Below are 14,352 nucleotides of genomic sequence, written 5' to 3' on the forward strand. Positions count from 1 at the left end.
CCTTGTCAGGGAAGATCCCACGTGCCGCGGAGCAACTAAGCCCGTGCGCCGCAACTACTGAGCCCGTGTGCCACAACTACTGAAGCCCGCGCACCTAGAGCCCGTGCTCCGCAAGAGAAGCCAGCGCGCTGCAAGAGCAGCCCCTGCTGGCCGCAACTAGAGAAAGCCTGCACGCAGCAACGAAGACCCAACGCAGCCAAAAATAAATAAATAATTTTTAAAAAAAGATGATGTCAAGCTACTTTCTTACAGATAAGGAAAATGAAGCTTAGAAAGGCAGTTCATGGCCCAGTGTCACACTTAATCGCTGCCAGAGCAAAGCTGAGACCCCAGTTCTTCCCACTCCTAGGCCCCCTGGTTTTTCAGGCCACGGAGTTGCTTCTCTTCAGGAAGCCAAGCGTAGATGTCACAGGGCACCGGGCCCCAGTTTGCTGGCTGGCCGCCCTTACCAGGCTAAGGGATCACTGCTCCCGTTTCAGATGTGGGGTCCTTGAGCTCTGGTCTCAGGCAGTAATTGGAAGGATCCTCTCCCTTCTTGTTCTGTAATCCTACTGTGAAAAGTCTCCAAATGCTTTTATTCAGTACAGTCAGCAACTTAAGAGTTTCACCACGAGTTCTGGCAGCATGATTTGCGGGAGTTAGTACGCGAGTTCCGCCCCTGGTGGAGAAGACCGAGGAATGCCCGCAGCGGATTCTCCCGGCAGGGAAAAGGACCCAGGATCCCGCCTCCGCGGCCCGGCCTGGGGCTCCGCCCCCAAAGCGGAGAGGGCGGTGCGTGCGGTGCGCGCGGTGCGCGCGCACGCGCGCGCGCGGAAGCAGGAAGGGCAGAGCTAAGGCGGGCGGGCGCTCGGGAGGCGGCGGTGCAGTGGTTGCCCTGCCATGTCGGCGCACCAGCGGGGCACGGAGCTCGGTAAGGGCCCGCGGTCGCTCCCTCCCCTCTCCGTTGCTCCCGGTCCCCTGTCTCTTCGAGCCTCGCGCCGCTCGGTGCCCTGGCCAGGGGTCCCCGGGGCGCGTGCTCCCCGAGGCGGAAGGCGCAGGCTCGGGGGCCGCACCTGGGAGACACAGCCCCTGCGCACGTGGACCCCGCACACCTTGACTCCGAAGCCTTTTATTTATAAGCGGAAGGAATAGGAGAGGATTAGACTTTTATCTTCCAACTCTTTAGCTCACCTGGTTGTTTAGAACAGCAACAACAAAAAAACCCCAAAGACCCCCAAACAAACCAGATGAAAACCTCCCTTCCACGCTCCTAATAGAATTATCTTGTGCGATTTAATGCCGGGTTTCCATAGGTAATTGTTAACACAGCCGTATCCCCAGAGTGATCGTGCTGTTGGAAAAGTTGTCTCTGGACTATATAACTTAATGTAAATGGTATGATTTTTTAGAAGTACAGCGACTTCTAAAAGTGCTTGGATTATTTCGCCATTTATTTCATTTCATTGATGTTCTAAAATATTTCTGGCAAGAAAACTTAGTTTTGATTTCCCAAAATGTGAAAAATTTGTAATTCAAACATAGCAAAACCATGATGGAGCCAAAGGTTAAGGATCTCAGTTTAAGTATTATAGCTTTCATATCGGTATTCTGGATCTTCAGTTTAGCTCTGTGACTTTGGACAAATAACTTAATCACTCTGTGCTTAAATTTCTTAATCTGTAAAATGATTATAATAGTAGCACTTACCTCATAAAGTGGTTTGGAGATTAAATGAGAGGATGTTAATTGTTTGGCACATTGTGAGTACGTAGTAAGTATGTAATAGTATTTTATATATATATATAGTAAGTATATAATAGTTTACTAGGTACTCACAGGGTACCAAGTGAGTATGTACAGTAATAGTATTAAAAGGCCAATTCTGTTTTTAGGGGCCAGTTTTGAGAAAATTAGCTATAAATTGTATGTAAGTCATATGGGTACACTTTTTTTCTTTAAAAGTGACTGTTCTAACTAGAGTCTAGGCTTCATGAGATGGTCCAGAACTTTTGTCGAATGGTAAGAGCTTGTCTTTATAAAGGCAGGTGATTTCCTCACCGAACTGATTCTCCTTTACTCACTGCCCTTTAGCAGGTTATATTTTAAACTCTAGTTCTATCTTTGGAAGGTGGACTTTAGTAATAAAGGAGTTCCCTAGATTGGAAGATCCAGAAAGTTGATGGATGAAGGATAGGGATGGTCTGTGTTTCTTAGTCACCTTGGTATCTTCAGGGTATGGCTGCGTGACTTTGGTCATCACATTTGATGCACTGTTATTTCTCCAAAACTTAGCAATTTATTTTTCTTTCAAGAAACACAAACCTTTTTCTCTTTCTTTTTCTTATTGAGGTATAGTTGACATAGAACTTTTTTTACTTTATTTGCAAGAATTAGAATCACATCCATTCATTTGTTGAAAAATAACAGTATAGACAAAAATCAATTGCTATGTAGAATAATAGTAAACGTGATTTTTATGCAGCTATTTAAATGATCATAGTTTTGTTTTATTCTCTTTGTTTAAATAACATCAGATGTATTTCAAGGGTGTTTTTCCTTCACTGGTATTAATCATTAATCCAGACAGATTTGGCCTAAAATGCTAAAATAAATTATTTGAAATATTTATGTACTAGGAAAAAAAATCATTCAGTATTAATTTATGCAGTTTATTAGTTGATGCCTTTTGTAGAGTTTTCTAATTAAAAGTCTTTTAAAATAAACACTAACTTTTTTAAAGAAATAAACTTTTATTCCCTTATTGCGAAGGGATTCATGTTTATTGTAAAAATTTTAGAAAATACAATTAGAACAAAAAACTAAAATTATTACAGATACAGTCACTAATTTATATTGTAGTGCATGTATATACTTCTAGTTAATAGACTTTTAAAAAAATAAATAGGTTCATTTGAGACTGAATCTGACCCTCATGATAAAACCTTCAAGGAAAACATTCTTTTATGGACCCATTGGACATGAGAAAGAAAGAACAGACCCTCTAATGTTCATTTTTATGTCAGTGGTTAGTGATCAATCCTATCTGTTTAAGATATTTTCTACTTAAAACATTAATTTCTGATTTTCTCCAACTTATACATAAAGCTAAAAACCTCTTTTTCTTTGGGCAGTGTTTGCCGTTAAGTGGGTAGTTGACAGCTGTGTCCTCCTACGGAGAAGGCTTGACCAGTTTGGAATCAGAAGGAAAAAGAACCCTAAATCTGGTCTAGCTCCAGCCTGTGGCTTTTGGCCAGGCTACTTGCTTTCTTTGCACAGTAGATCAGCGGTTCTCAGAGTGTGGTTCTGGGACCTACAACGTTAACATTAGGTGACAGCTCATTAGAAATGCAAATTCTCAGGCCACATTGATCTCTTAATGGGTCAGAAACTCTGGGGGTGGGGCCTGGCATTCTGGTGGTTTTAAAGTGGTTCTGAAATGCACTCAGATTTGAGAACCACTGGCTTAAAGATCTTTATGGCTCTGTGGAGCCATATGTTTATCTTTATGGCTCTATAGCTAGTGAATAATTTTACTGTGACTTTCTTAGCTTTGATTTGCCTGTGTCTATGTGAAAGATTTTTGTTTTATTACCATAACCTATATCTTTTTTTTTAAACTTTTTATTTTATATCGGAGTATAGTTGGTTAACAATGTTGTGTTAGTTTGAGGTGTACAGCAAAGTGATTCAGTTATATATATATATATATATATATATATATATACGTATCTATTCTTTTTCAAGTTATCTTCCCATTTAGGTTGTTACATAATATTGAGCAGAGTTCCCTGTGCTATACAGTAGATCTTGTTGCATAACCCACATCTTAACCATTGCAATTTGTTTGGGGGAAGATGAAGTTTATCCTGAGGGAGAATGGAAATATCCAAACTTTGGTGGATTATGAGAGTAGGCTTAGATGTAACTGAATAAGGAATTTTCTTGGGTGGCATCTTAAAGCCAGCCTTCCTCTGGGATTTCTTCAGGTAGGTGTGCTGATGTGCCTCAGAGCATCATGGGGTGGGGACCTGGGAGTGAGCTCCAAGTGGTCAGGGTTCTTTTTCTGTTGGTTGGTTGGTTTTCTTTTTCTTTTCTCTTTGTATTTTTGAAAACCCCAGCTCTCATACTCTAGTCTTTGGGCTTACTTTGGCTTCCTGGGTTTAAAAACCAATCCTGTCTCTTGATGTGATCTTTATTTAGGTGTAGAAAGAAAAAGAAAGAAAGAGAGAGAGAGAAAGAAAGAAAGGAAGATCGAGAAAAATTTTGATAATTATGTTTTGTTGATTTGAGGTGACTTTTTTGTCTTTGTTTTTTATCTTTTTTTGGTTTTTTTTTGATTTCTAATTTTGGGACCTCTTTTTATAGTTTCCTGAGAACTGGAATCTCTTTAGTTATAAACAAAGCAGTTTAAGGAGTCTATAGATTTCATGTGAGAAACAACATGAATTACCTTTCCGGAATCCCTTTTGTTGTTTATTTTTTGTGAGACAGAAGGCCATTGAAGATTAGGTAAGAATAGAATTAAAAATTTTTTATATTTCTGCAGGGGATTTCCCAAGTGGAGTGAACTGGAGATTTCTTCTTAACTGTAAAATTGATTTGTGCCATATTTTAAATTAGTGTGGATTTTATATCAGAATCTAATATTTTTTCTCTTTAATACTTAGTATATGTATTTTTCTTTAGGTTTAATGTGATACTTTTGCAAACATTACCTCTTTTAATTATCCCAGTAATCCTTTGGGGTGAGTTGTTATTTTCAGTTCACAGGTCATGATTCAAATCCAGAACATCTGAGTACGAGTTATTTATTCTGTGCTTTACACCATAGCTGCCTCTGTGTGTGTATGTAATATTCTAGGTACTAGGGAAGAAAGATAATATGAAAATAATTATTTTTATGTGATTCTGATCTTACACATGATGAATTTATTATCTTCCACTGAGTACAGGTATCCCATTGCACTTGGTTTACCTTACGCCACTTCACTTATGAAACGCCTGCATTAGTACCTGTTATCTCTGACGGAAAGAAATTCAAAAGAATTTCTGCTTTTACGAAAAGTTATTAGACCTACTAATATAGGTCTTCCATAAAAGCAAAATGGCATGATGGAACTTTCGGAAAGTGGGTGATACTTTTCACTTTGTGCCAATTCAGCTGACCAGAGGTTTCCTAGGAGCCCTCTGCTTTTCAGATAGTAGGGGAAACCTGTATTGATTATAAACCAGAATCACAAAAGCTTTTTGCTGTACTTTTTTTTTTTTTTTTTTTTTAGCTTTAAAGCAATGTGAAACTTTCAGGAAAGTTGTAAGTGCAGTAGAAAGACCTTTTTCTTTTGAACCACCTGGGGAACACGGTAGACTGACATGATGCATCACCACCTCTGGATACCTGAGTACTTCCTGTGGGTGAGGACGGCTTCCTCAAAGGGCCAACAACCCTGCAGTCCTCAAAGTGAGACCTTTAACGTGGATACATGATTACCATCCAGTCCACCAACTTCATTCACGTTTGGCCAGTTGTCCAAACAATGTTTTTTTATTTCCGAAATATCCGTTTCACGATCATATGTTGCCTTTAATTGTCGTGTCTTTTTCATCTTCAGGCTGAAATGGTTGCTCAGTGTTTCGTGGACTTTTGCAGCATATGGGCCAGTTATTTTATAGGACAGGATGTTCCTCCATTTCTGTTTGCAGTGTTGTTTTCGTGGTTAGATTCAGATTATGCGTCTCTGGCAGGAATTTCACAGAAATGATGCTGTGTTCTTCTCACTGCATCCTGTTAGGTAGCACATGATATTGAATTGTCTCATTATTGATGGTGTTCATTTTGATTATTCGATTAAGGTGCTGCTGTCTCCTAGGCTTCACCACTGTAAAGTTACTTTTTAACCTTTGTAATTCATGTGTGTTTTGTGTGGTGGTACTTTGAGACTATTTAAGTACCCTGTTTTTCTGCAGGTTTTCAATTTCTTTATGTTTGTTTATATTAGTATATATTTGAGGTTTCCTGTTTTTTTCCAAATGGGTTGTAATTGTTACTATTATTGTTTAATATTCAAATTGTTTAGATTTTGCTAAGATGAGCCCCTTCATCCTAGCTTCTCTCTCTTTCTGACGTGTGCCATTATTTTTGAAGTACGTCATTCGTTTTGGGCTTAGCAGGGTGTCCCAGGCTTATACTTTCCCTGCCCCAGCACTAGAGTCAAGCTCTTTCTCCAAGGAATGTTTCTTTCAGCGGATAATGGTATTCAGATGCCATGATCTGGGCGGCAGGTGTGCTCATGGTGACTGGAATGCCTCTGCTCCTAAACCCCTTACTTGGTAGAGCTAGAGAATGTGTACACACACACACCCACACATTTGCTCCTGTAACGGTCTACTTCTCATCTATCTATATCTCTCTATATAGTGAAAACCATGAGTTCAGACTGATCCCTCCAATTCCAGCACAATACCACGGATTCATTCCATTTTTCTCTCTTTGCATATTTGAAACCCTTCACATGCTGGGCTGTACCTACTCCCCGGCAAGTAGACATTCTTCTTGACTTAGGTTCTGACACTCGGAGCCGGGTACCCCCATCCGGCCTGGGCTCCAGCTGCCTGCGTCAGGCTGCTGCGCACATTGATAGCCCCCAGCAGGTCTGCGGCTCTCGGGGGCCAGGCTGGCCGTCCATGTAGATAGCCTCTTTTTCCTGCTAGTCTCGACTCCCATGTCTGGCTACCCTTCCCCTTCGTGCAGACACCCTCTGTGTTGCGATTGGACTCCGGCCTACCCCCCGGGCTGAAGTGGCCCCCTAGCTCGTTGGGCTCCCATAGCCCACTCTGGGCCATAGAGGAATCCCCCTCCTGACCTGGCTCAAATGACTCCCACCCTCCCGGGGCGGGGGGTTAGGACAGTTGTTTAGGAGGGGACGGGACCAGAATACATTTAAAAAATTTATTCTTATGTGTTATAAACTTATACACATTTTAATAAACCCCCCAAAAACAAAGTAGAGTTCCTGCCGTTCCTGGCACTGGTTACTTGTTGCTCATGGTAATGGCTGGGATACCAGAGTGACCATATAGCCTGGTCTCTGCTTTCCTGAAGCTGACAATTAACGAAGGGACACTGTCATGTATGTACATCATCACAGGAGGATACAGGTGACCACATAGAAGTAATCAGATTGGAAAGTGATGGAGGAATTTACAGATAGTCCAGGGGAGGTTTTTGGAAAGGATGTTTTTGACAGGGAGTAGTGTTTGCAAAGGAACTTACCCAAAACAGCCTGGCATGTTTCATTAACTATGGGAACCCAATTTTCAGATTTCTAGTGTAATCTTCTCATTCTGTAATGGCTAACAGTAATATTTTAGTGAAGAAAGAAGAAAAAACCCTTTGTAATCTATGTATGAAATTCATCCATAGAGTCAATATAATGATCAAGTACACGCTTTTAGGTTTTAAATTGGGCATCCTTTTCTGAACTCAAACTTTGATTTTACCTTAGAAGTCTTTTACCATTTGCTTATAAGCATGAGTGATGAAGCTGTGTTTTATTATTCTGATACTGTTTTGGTAAACAGAAAGAACTATAATCATTTGGGTTTATTGTATAATTAAATAATTAAAAGTTTTTCATGGTGCCTGTTAATTAAAAACAATAACAATTTTTTTAAAAAAGCATCTGAGCTCTGTGGATTCTTTTTTTTTTTTTTTTTTTTTTTTTTTGCGGTACGCGGGCCTCTCACTGTTGCGGCCCCTCCCGTTGCGGAGCACAGGCTCCGGACGCGCAGGCTCAGCGGCCACGACTCACGGGCCCAGCCGCCCCGCGGCATGTGGGATCTTCCCGGACCGGGGCACGAACCCGCGTCCCCTGCATCGGCAGGTGGACGCTCAACCACTGCGCCACCAGGGAAGCCCCAACTCTGTGGATTTTAATTGTTAGGAGGGAAGACGAACTTCAAGCGCTCATTTGAAATGGGATACCTCTGCCGGGAAAGAAAGACTAGTCAACGAGACAGCGGAGAGAGCCCTGGAGGGTGCGATTTAGACGTGTCACTAGAAATTGTTTAAGTGGAGAGCGCTGGCCCTTTTAAAACGCTGCCTGTCACTGGAGGATTGGGTCACCTTGAAATGTGTTCATCTTTGAGTTAAAGGCATAAAAAGCCCCTTTGAAATTTTTCAGTTACCTTTGGTGTGTGGTGTGTGTGCATCTGTGGATGTACCTCTCCTCTGCCTGCCTCAGCCATTCGTAGTGATTTCTCTGGAAACTAAAGTGGTCGTACGGGAAGGATAAATGTTTCATCTCCGCTCCAGCAAACTATACAGATTCTTAAGTGTTGAGACTCCCAGGCTGCAACTTCTGTCTTTGTAGAGTCAGGCCTTCTTCCCCTAAAGCAAAGTCTGAGATAAGAGCAGCCTCTGGTAATTACTTCCTAAAAAGGTGCCACTTAAGTGGTGCTTTTGTTCTCCTGGAATGTGGTTAATAATGTCGAGATTCTGGTGTTTAATGTCTGGTAAAAATATCCAAATTAACTGCTCTTGTAATTCAGATTCAGGTAAGCTTTGCAACTGAACACCTAGTGGACACAACTCCTGCCCCATGGCCACAAGGTAGAGGTGTGTTTGTGTGTGTGTGTGTGTGTGTGTGTGTAAGTGTGTGATTTCATTTGGCATTGAACTAGCTGTCTGGCATGTTTAAGGTCTACAGACTATTATCTCTGATGTAGAGATCCTTGTATAAACATTACTTAGAAATATGACAAACACTGTTTCCTAGGGAAATTAATAGTGTCCGCATTTACAAAGCTACCTCTTTTTTTTTTTTTTTTAACGTGTCAACAGTTTCACAGCAGGAAGTCATCTTAGATATCAGTCTCACAGATAATACCATGTATTACAGACGAGTAAATGGAGACCTAAGGAAGGTAAAGCTGTGGTTACAGGGCTGGTTAGAGGCAGTACTGGACTTGAGACTCAGGCTCTGTCTTTGCTGATTTATTCCAATACATTGCGTTACCTCCATTTACTGTTAGCTTTGTAGGAGCTCGGCTGGGCTCTGGCCCTGAATCAGGATCACCTGAGATGCTTGTTAAAAATGCAGATTCCTGAGCTCCACAATAGCTTTTGTTACCCATATGAGAGGAGGAGCCCAGGAATCTACATCTCACAGCTCCCCAGACGGTTCTCATGAACACTGCAGATTTAGAACCTGCAGTAAGCCAGAGTGACCCAGATCAATTAGAGTTTCAGGGAATCTTCCGTTACTGTATTCATCTGGCTTGTATCCACGGGTTCCGCATCCCTGAAGAGCTGATTGTACCGTGCCATTTTCTGTAAGATATTAGAGCATCCGTAGATTTTGGTATCCGTGGGGCTCCCGGGACAAATCCTGTGGATACCGAGGGACGACTGGATTATGTTTTTGAGAAATCCCTTCTCTGTCACTTTTACCTTTACGTTAATATCTTTTATATGTCATAGTTTTTTTGTATTTGGTTACCAAAGCTTCTGCAAGCAAATTTGGGGACAATTTAGCCTTTTATTTTCTAGTTGAAATATGTCACCAAACGTGCAAAGCATATTGTGAAGGCATATTGGAAAAATCAGGAGTGTTGTAAGGCAGTTAAGTAGGTGTATATATCTGAAAAGTGCATTGTATCTGAAATGGAGCATATTTTATTCAAATAATGCCAGTGGCTAAATGGAAAAATATAGTCAAACAGTGGTCCTGATGATGATTTTGGAAACTTATCCGAGAGTATCTTCTCCATGGTCTCAGAGACTGGAGGGGGCAGACCCGAAAGATCCTAGTACCTGAAGATGTGATATTGGCTACCAGAAAGAGTAATTTAGTTAATCTTCTGGTGGGAGAAAGAACATGTTCATATTTCCTTGGAGATTATTAAGTTTGTATTGTGGACTCAAGGAGGAAGGGGACAATCCTTTATATGTTTGTATTTGGCAAAGTAGCTCCAGCTCTGTATATTTTGGCGTTTTGGGGGGAGATTTTTTTTTTTTTTTCTTCAGTATTTAGGGAGAAACTGAAATGCTTCTGATAATTTTCCAAAGAAACAAGAAATGTATTTTAGTCTTGTATCTTTATAAGCAGAGTTTATTTTCCTTTTTCAAAAAGTTTTGACTCTTCAGGAGGTAATTATTATACTCTCAAACCCTTCCATCCAGCACATATATGTAGAGTACCTAGAGCGAACTCAGCACTAGCCACGTCTTTGTGAAAGAGACCAGGGCCATAGAAGTTGGGAGGCCCCGCCCTTGAGAAACTTCTCTTCATCAAACTTTGAAGTGTCACTGGGAAAGCACAGAGCTTTACTCTTGCCAGGGAAAGCAGACTTTGCTCATCCTTGGGATATGCAGTTGCCCTGTTTCAAACAATGAACCCGTCAACATTGTATTGATATTTATTACTAACATTTAAAAATACTGTGGGAAATACCTTGCGTGAGGCGGAGATCTCGTATGGGTTTTTTCAGTGAAAACACCTCATGGATCTGGCTCCAGGAAGAAAAAAATCACAGTTTCATTCTGCAGATGAATATTGTTTGACTGGTTGTAATATTATGCCGGTAATTACATAAAATAGAGAAGCTGTGGGACTTAGTGATTAGCATGTAGAGTCTAGACATTAGGCATTGGTGCTAATAATACGGAAGATGTCTCAGAGAAAAAGCCGACTTCTCTCTGCTTCTGAAAGAGAGTTAAATTGTTTTGGTGCCGACAGGAGTACGTTTACAGGTCAAGTGAAATCAGGCATCGTGTGGAGTGAATGTTGGGGGATCTGTACTTGGCCATGTATACTTCACCCAGTGCATTGTGGTTTATCCGGAAAGGATACAGGATTGGGACCCAGGCATTTTGGTCCTTTCTCTGACAGCATCTGGCCATATGACCTTGGGTAGGGGACTCCAGTGCCCTGGCCTGTGCTTTCCAAATTGGTGAAACAGACATATGACAATGTTCGTTGATCTGTTGTAACAAATGTGCCACTCTGGCGGGGGACATAGGTAATGGGGAGGGTACGCCTGCGTGGGGCGGGGGGTAAATGGGAAGTCTCTGTACCTTCCACTCAGTTTTGCTGGGAACCTCAAACTTCTCTAAAGAATGAAGTCTATTGAGAAAACAAAACAAAATACAGACACCTGATCTCTGAGAGTCCTTCTGTTTCTGAAGTTCTTTGAGTCTTCAGGTCATTACTTAGAGTTACCATTCTGTGGAACTGTAGGTCTGCGGTGGTCTCTGTGCTTGGAATTCATACCTTTCCCTCCTTCTCTGGTCAATACAGTCCTCCTGGGCTTTCAAGGCTCTAAGTTCCAGTGATCAGTTTGTATCCCCTCCGCCCCCATTCTGTGATGATTGGACATAATGAAATACATTATTATGTATTTTCTTTCTCTAGATGTTTCACGAATGTACATCTGGACTTCACAAGTCTTTCATGCAAGCAGAGCCTTTTATTTTGTATTGATCATAGTCTTAGTGTTTCATTCATAAAAAGTACCTCGTAGATTCACCTCTTCCTCTTTTCTTCTGTTCCTACACTTCGCTCATTCTATCGCATATCTAGGTCATGACCGTGGTCTTTCTCATCTGCCCCAGGAAAATCCATATTTGATTAAACTTTTCCTTATAGTTTTTTGTTCAAATAGAACAAATTACGCTTTTCTTCTCATACCTGCTATTTTGATTATTTGGCTCCTTTAAGATGTACTTCCATTTCATGAAAAATATAAAATCTGACTTAGTCAAATTAATGTAATTGCGGTCTTTAGTAGAAAGGCGTAATTGAATTGGGGGGACAATCAAATAGTGCTGTCACCTACTGTATGGCTCAGGGAACTCTGCTCAATATTATGTAACAACCTAAATGGGAAAAGAATTTGAAAAAGAATAGATACATGTATGTGTATAACTGAATCACTTTGCTGTACACTTGAAACTAACACAACATTGTTAATCAACTGTACTCCAATATAAAATAAAAAGTTAAAAAAAAAATGAATCCTTTTAAGTAACTGAACCATATATTAAAAGAAAAAAATAATGCTGTCAGGAGGTGATGAATGGGTTTAGCCACATAGGAATTCTTACAAGACTGGAAGTGGAAATGTCTGTTAAAATCTGTTAAAGTTGCATGTCAAATAGTTGAATTAAGTAAATATGCTTTTCACTCTAAAGATTTTATATACGGCATCATAGAAATAGCTTGAGTTTGGAATCATAGAGACCTGTTTGAATCTTAGCCCTGACATGTGCTGTGTGACCTTGGATAAGTACTTTAATCTCTGGGGTTCAGTTTCTTCATCTATAAAATGGACCTGATGTCTTTGTGGCAGAATTAGTGTGAATATTCAATGAGAAATTTAGTTACATCCTGCTTAACTTGATGAGTGACCAATAAATGGTAGCCATTTTTCCAGTAATCTTCCGAAAATACAGCTTTCATTATTTCACCTCCTCTGTTAAAGGCTTGCTTCATTTCCTCTGTTGTTCACCACTCATCTCCCAAGGTCCTTTGCTTTGTCTTATGGCACCTACTAATTTCTGTCCTGTGTTTGCCTGTTGTAGTGATACTTTATATAATAAGCTGCTCGAGGGTAGCATCTGTGTTTGTTGGGTCTCTGTGTCCCTCATATTACATAGAACAGTAGTTTTCTTGGTGCCTGTAATTGTTTTTATTAGTGTTTGTTAAGTGAATGAACAAAGAAGCATTAGTGCCTTTTCTAGCAACTTACAATGCCTGTTGTGCGAAGCCCAGACATTTTGCTCTCTCTCTTTGAGGATCCTGGATCATTTGGCCTGTTCCTGTTACCCACACCTTCCCCCTTGGAGGTCAAGCTTGAATCCCTCCACTCTCCTGAAACCTTCTCTTATTCCTCTTGTTTAATAGATGTCTTTTGAATTATTTTGATTTTTTTTTTTCCTCTGTAACTTTGCTTCTCACCATGTTGGTTACCTGTTCCTTAACACCAAAGGTGATAACTCCTACATAAGAGGCATACCTATCTGAAAACTTTGGAAAATGAATCAGTGTGGAGGTTTTACTCTTTCAAAGTATGAATGACAAATGTTTAAAATTTATGCCATTTAGGATGAAGTTTTCCTAAACTTAAGTATCTTTGAAAGATGTTTTTGCCTAATAGGTAGTATATAGTCATCATAGAGGTTTAAAAAAAAATGTATAAATAGAATGAAATTAAACTTGTCCACTATCATACTGTGGAGAAGCAGAACTGAAGGTTTAGTCTCTGGGTGAAGTAGAGTGCGCTGGGTAAAATTCAATTGTTTTTTGGCGACTTGGAGGATCATCATTACAAGCATGTTAAGTCCTTGTAACTTTTAGTAATAAAAGGTATAAATGGACTCCTGAGGCTTTTAGAGCCACTTTTCTCTGAAGTGCCTGGGCTGCTCTGCTTTTTTTGTTCACTGAGTGTATTTTTAATAAAGTTTTTGATTCCTCTCGTGTGATCAGGATGTCACTGTTCTGCTGTGGAGATCTCCACCTTCTGATTTGCCGTTTTGAATATGCACTAGGCTAGAAACAAGAGCATTGAGGTTTCTAGAATTGCGAGAAAACTAAGAGCAAGAGGATTCTGAGTGGAGGTTCCAGCGGCCTTCCACAGTTGGGGTCTGCAAGAGAATTAAGACTTAATGCCCTAAGGCATCCATCATGTATAATGAAACAGGTTTTTTCCGATGCATTTGGAAGGGTATTAGTTCTCTCCTGGGAGGAATGAGAAAGTAGTCATTCAGATTTATTATTTGTTCTCTGGTTCAGATGAGGAACTGTGGTTAAGAAAGGCTAAGGCTCTCCAGTGAGTCGGGTGCATAAACGCCATCTGTGATGCTGTGAAATCTCTATTCACAGATCAGAGCCCTTCTCTTTACTTAGCCTGTGCTTCTTGGTGACATGCCAGAAAGGTACAGTTGCTGCTTGCCTGATTTTTTTTTTAAAAAACAATAGTTAGTTTATCTCATGGCACCAGTTTTGTGTTGGGCTCCTGGAGTGTTTTTTTTTTTGGTACGCGGGCCTCTCACTGTTGTGGCCTCTCCCTTTGCGGAGCACAGGCTCTGGATGCACAGCCCCAGCGGCCATGGCTCACGGGCCCAGCCGCTCCACGGCACGTGGGATCTTCCCAGACCGGGGCACGAACCCACGTCCCCTGCATCGGCAGGCGGACTCTCAACCACTGCGCCACCAGGGAAGCCCTCCTGGAGTGTTCTTAATAAATATCTGTTGACAGACCAGTTGACTGTTTTTTACCTTTTTATTAGGAAGGTTTTCAAACATTCATAGAGATGGAGAGATTGCGGTAATGAACCATATACCTATCCCCTAGATTCAACAGTCATAGTTCGCC

General features: G+C 40.9%; 1 protein-coding gene across 2 annotated transcripts in view; it reads left to right on the forward strand.

Moving 5' to 3' along the window:
* The first annotated feature begins 756 nt into the window (after positions 1-756).
* DERA (deoxyribose-phosphate aldolase) overlaps positions 757-14,352 on the forward strand; it is a 117,304-nt gene continuing 103,708 nt past the window's right edge. The window contains exon 1 of one of the 2 annotated variants that reach the window (XM_059080296.2): positions 757-910. In XM_059080296.2, the coding sequence (XP_058936279.1) occupies positions 880-910 (31 nt within the window). In that variant the 5' untranslated portion in view covers positions 757-879. The remainder of the gene's footprint in view (positions 911-14,352) is intronic. The other variant, XR_010835773.1, reaches the window with a different exon arrangement.

Source organism: Kogia breviceps, chromosome 12, assembly GCF_026419965.1.
Source record: "Kogia breviceps isolate mKogBre1 chromosome 12, mKogBre1 haplotype 1, whole genome shotgun sequence".
In the NCBI taxonomy this organism is placed as follows: domain Eukaryota; kingdom Metazoa; phylum Chordata; class Mammalia; order Artiodactyla; family Physeteridae; genus Kogia; species Kogia breviceps.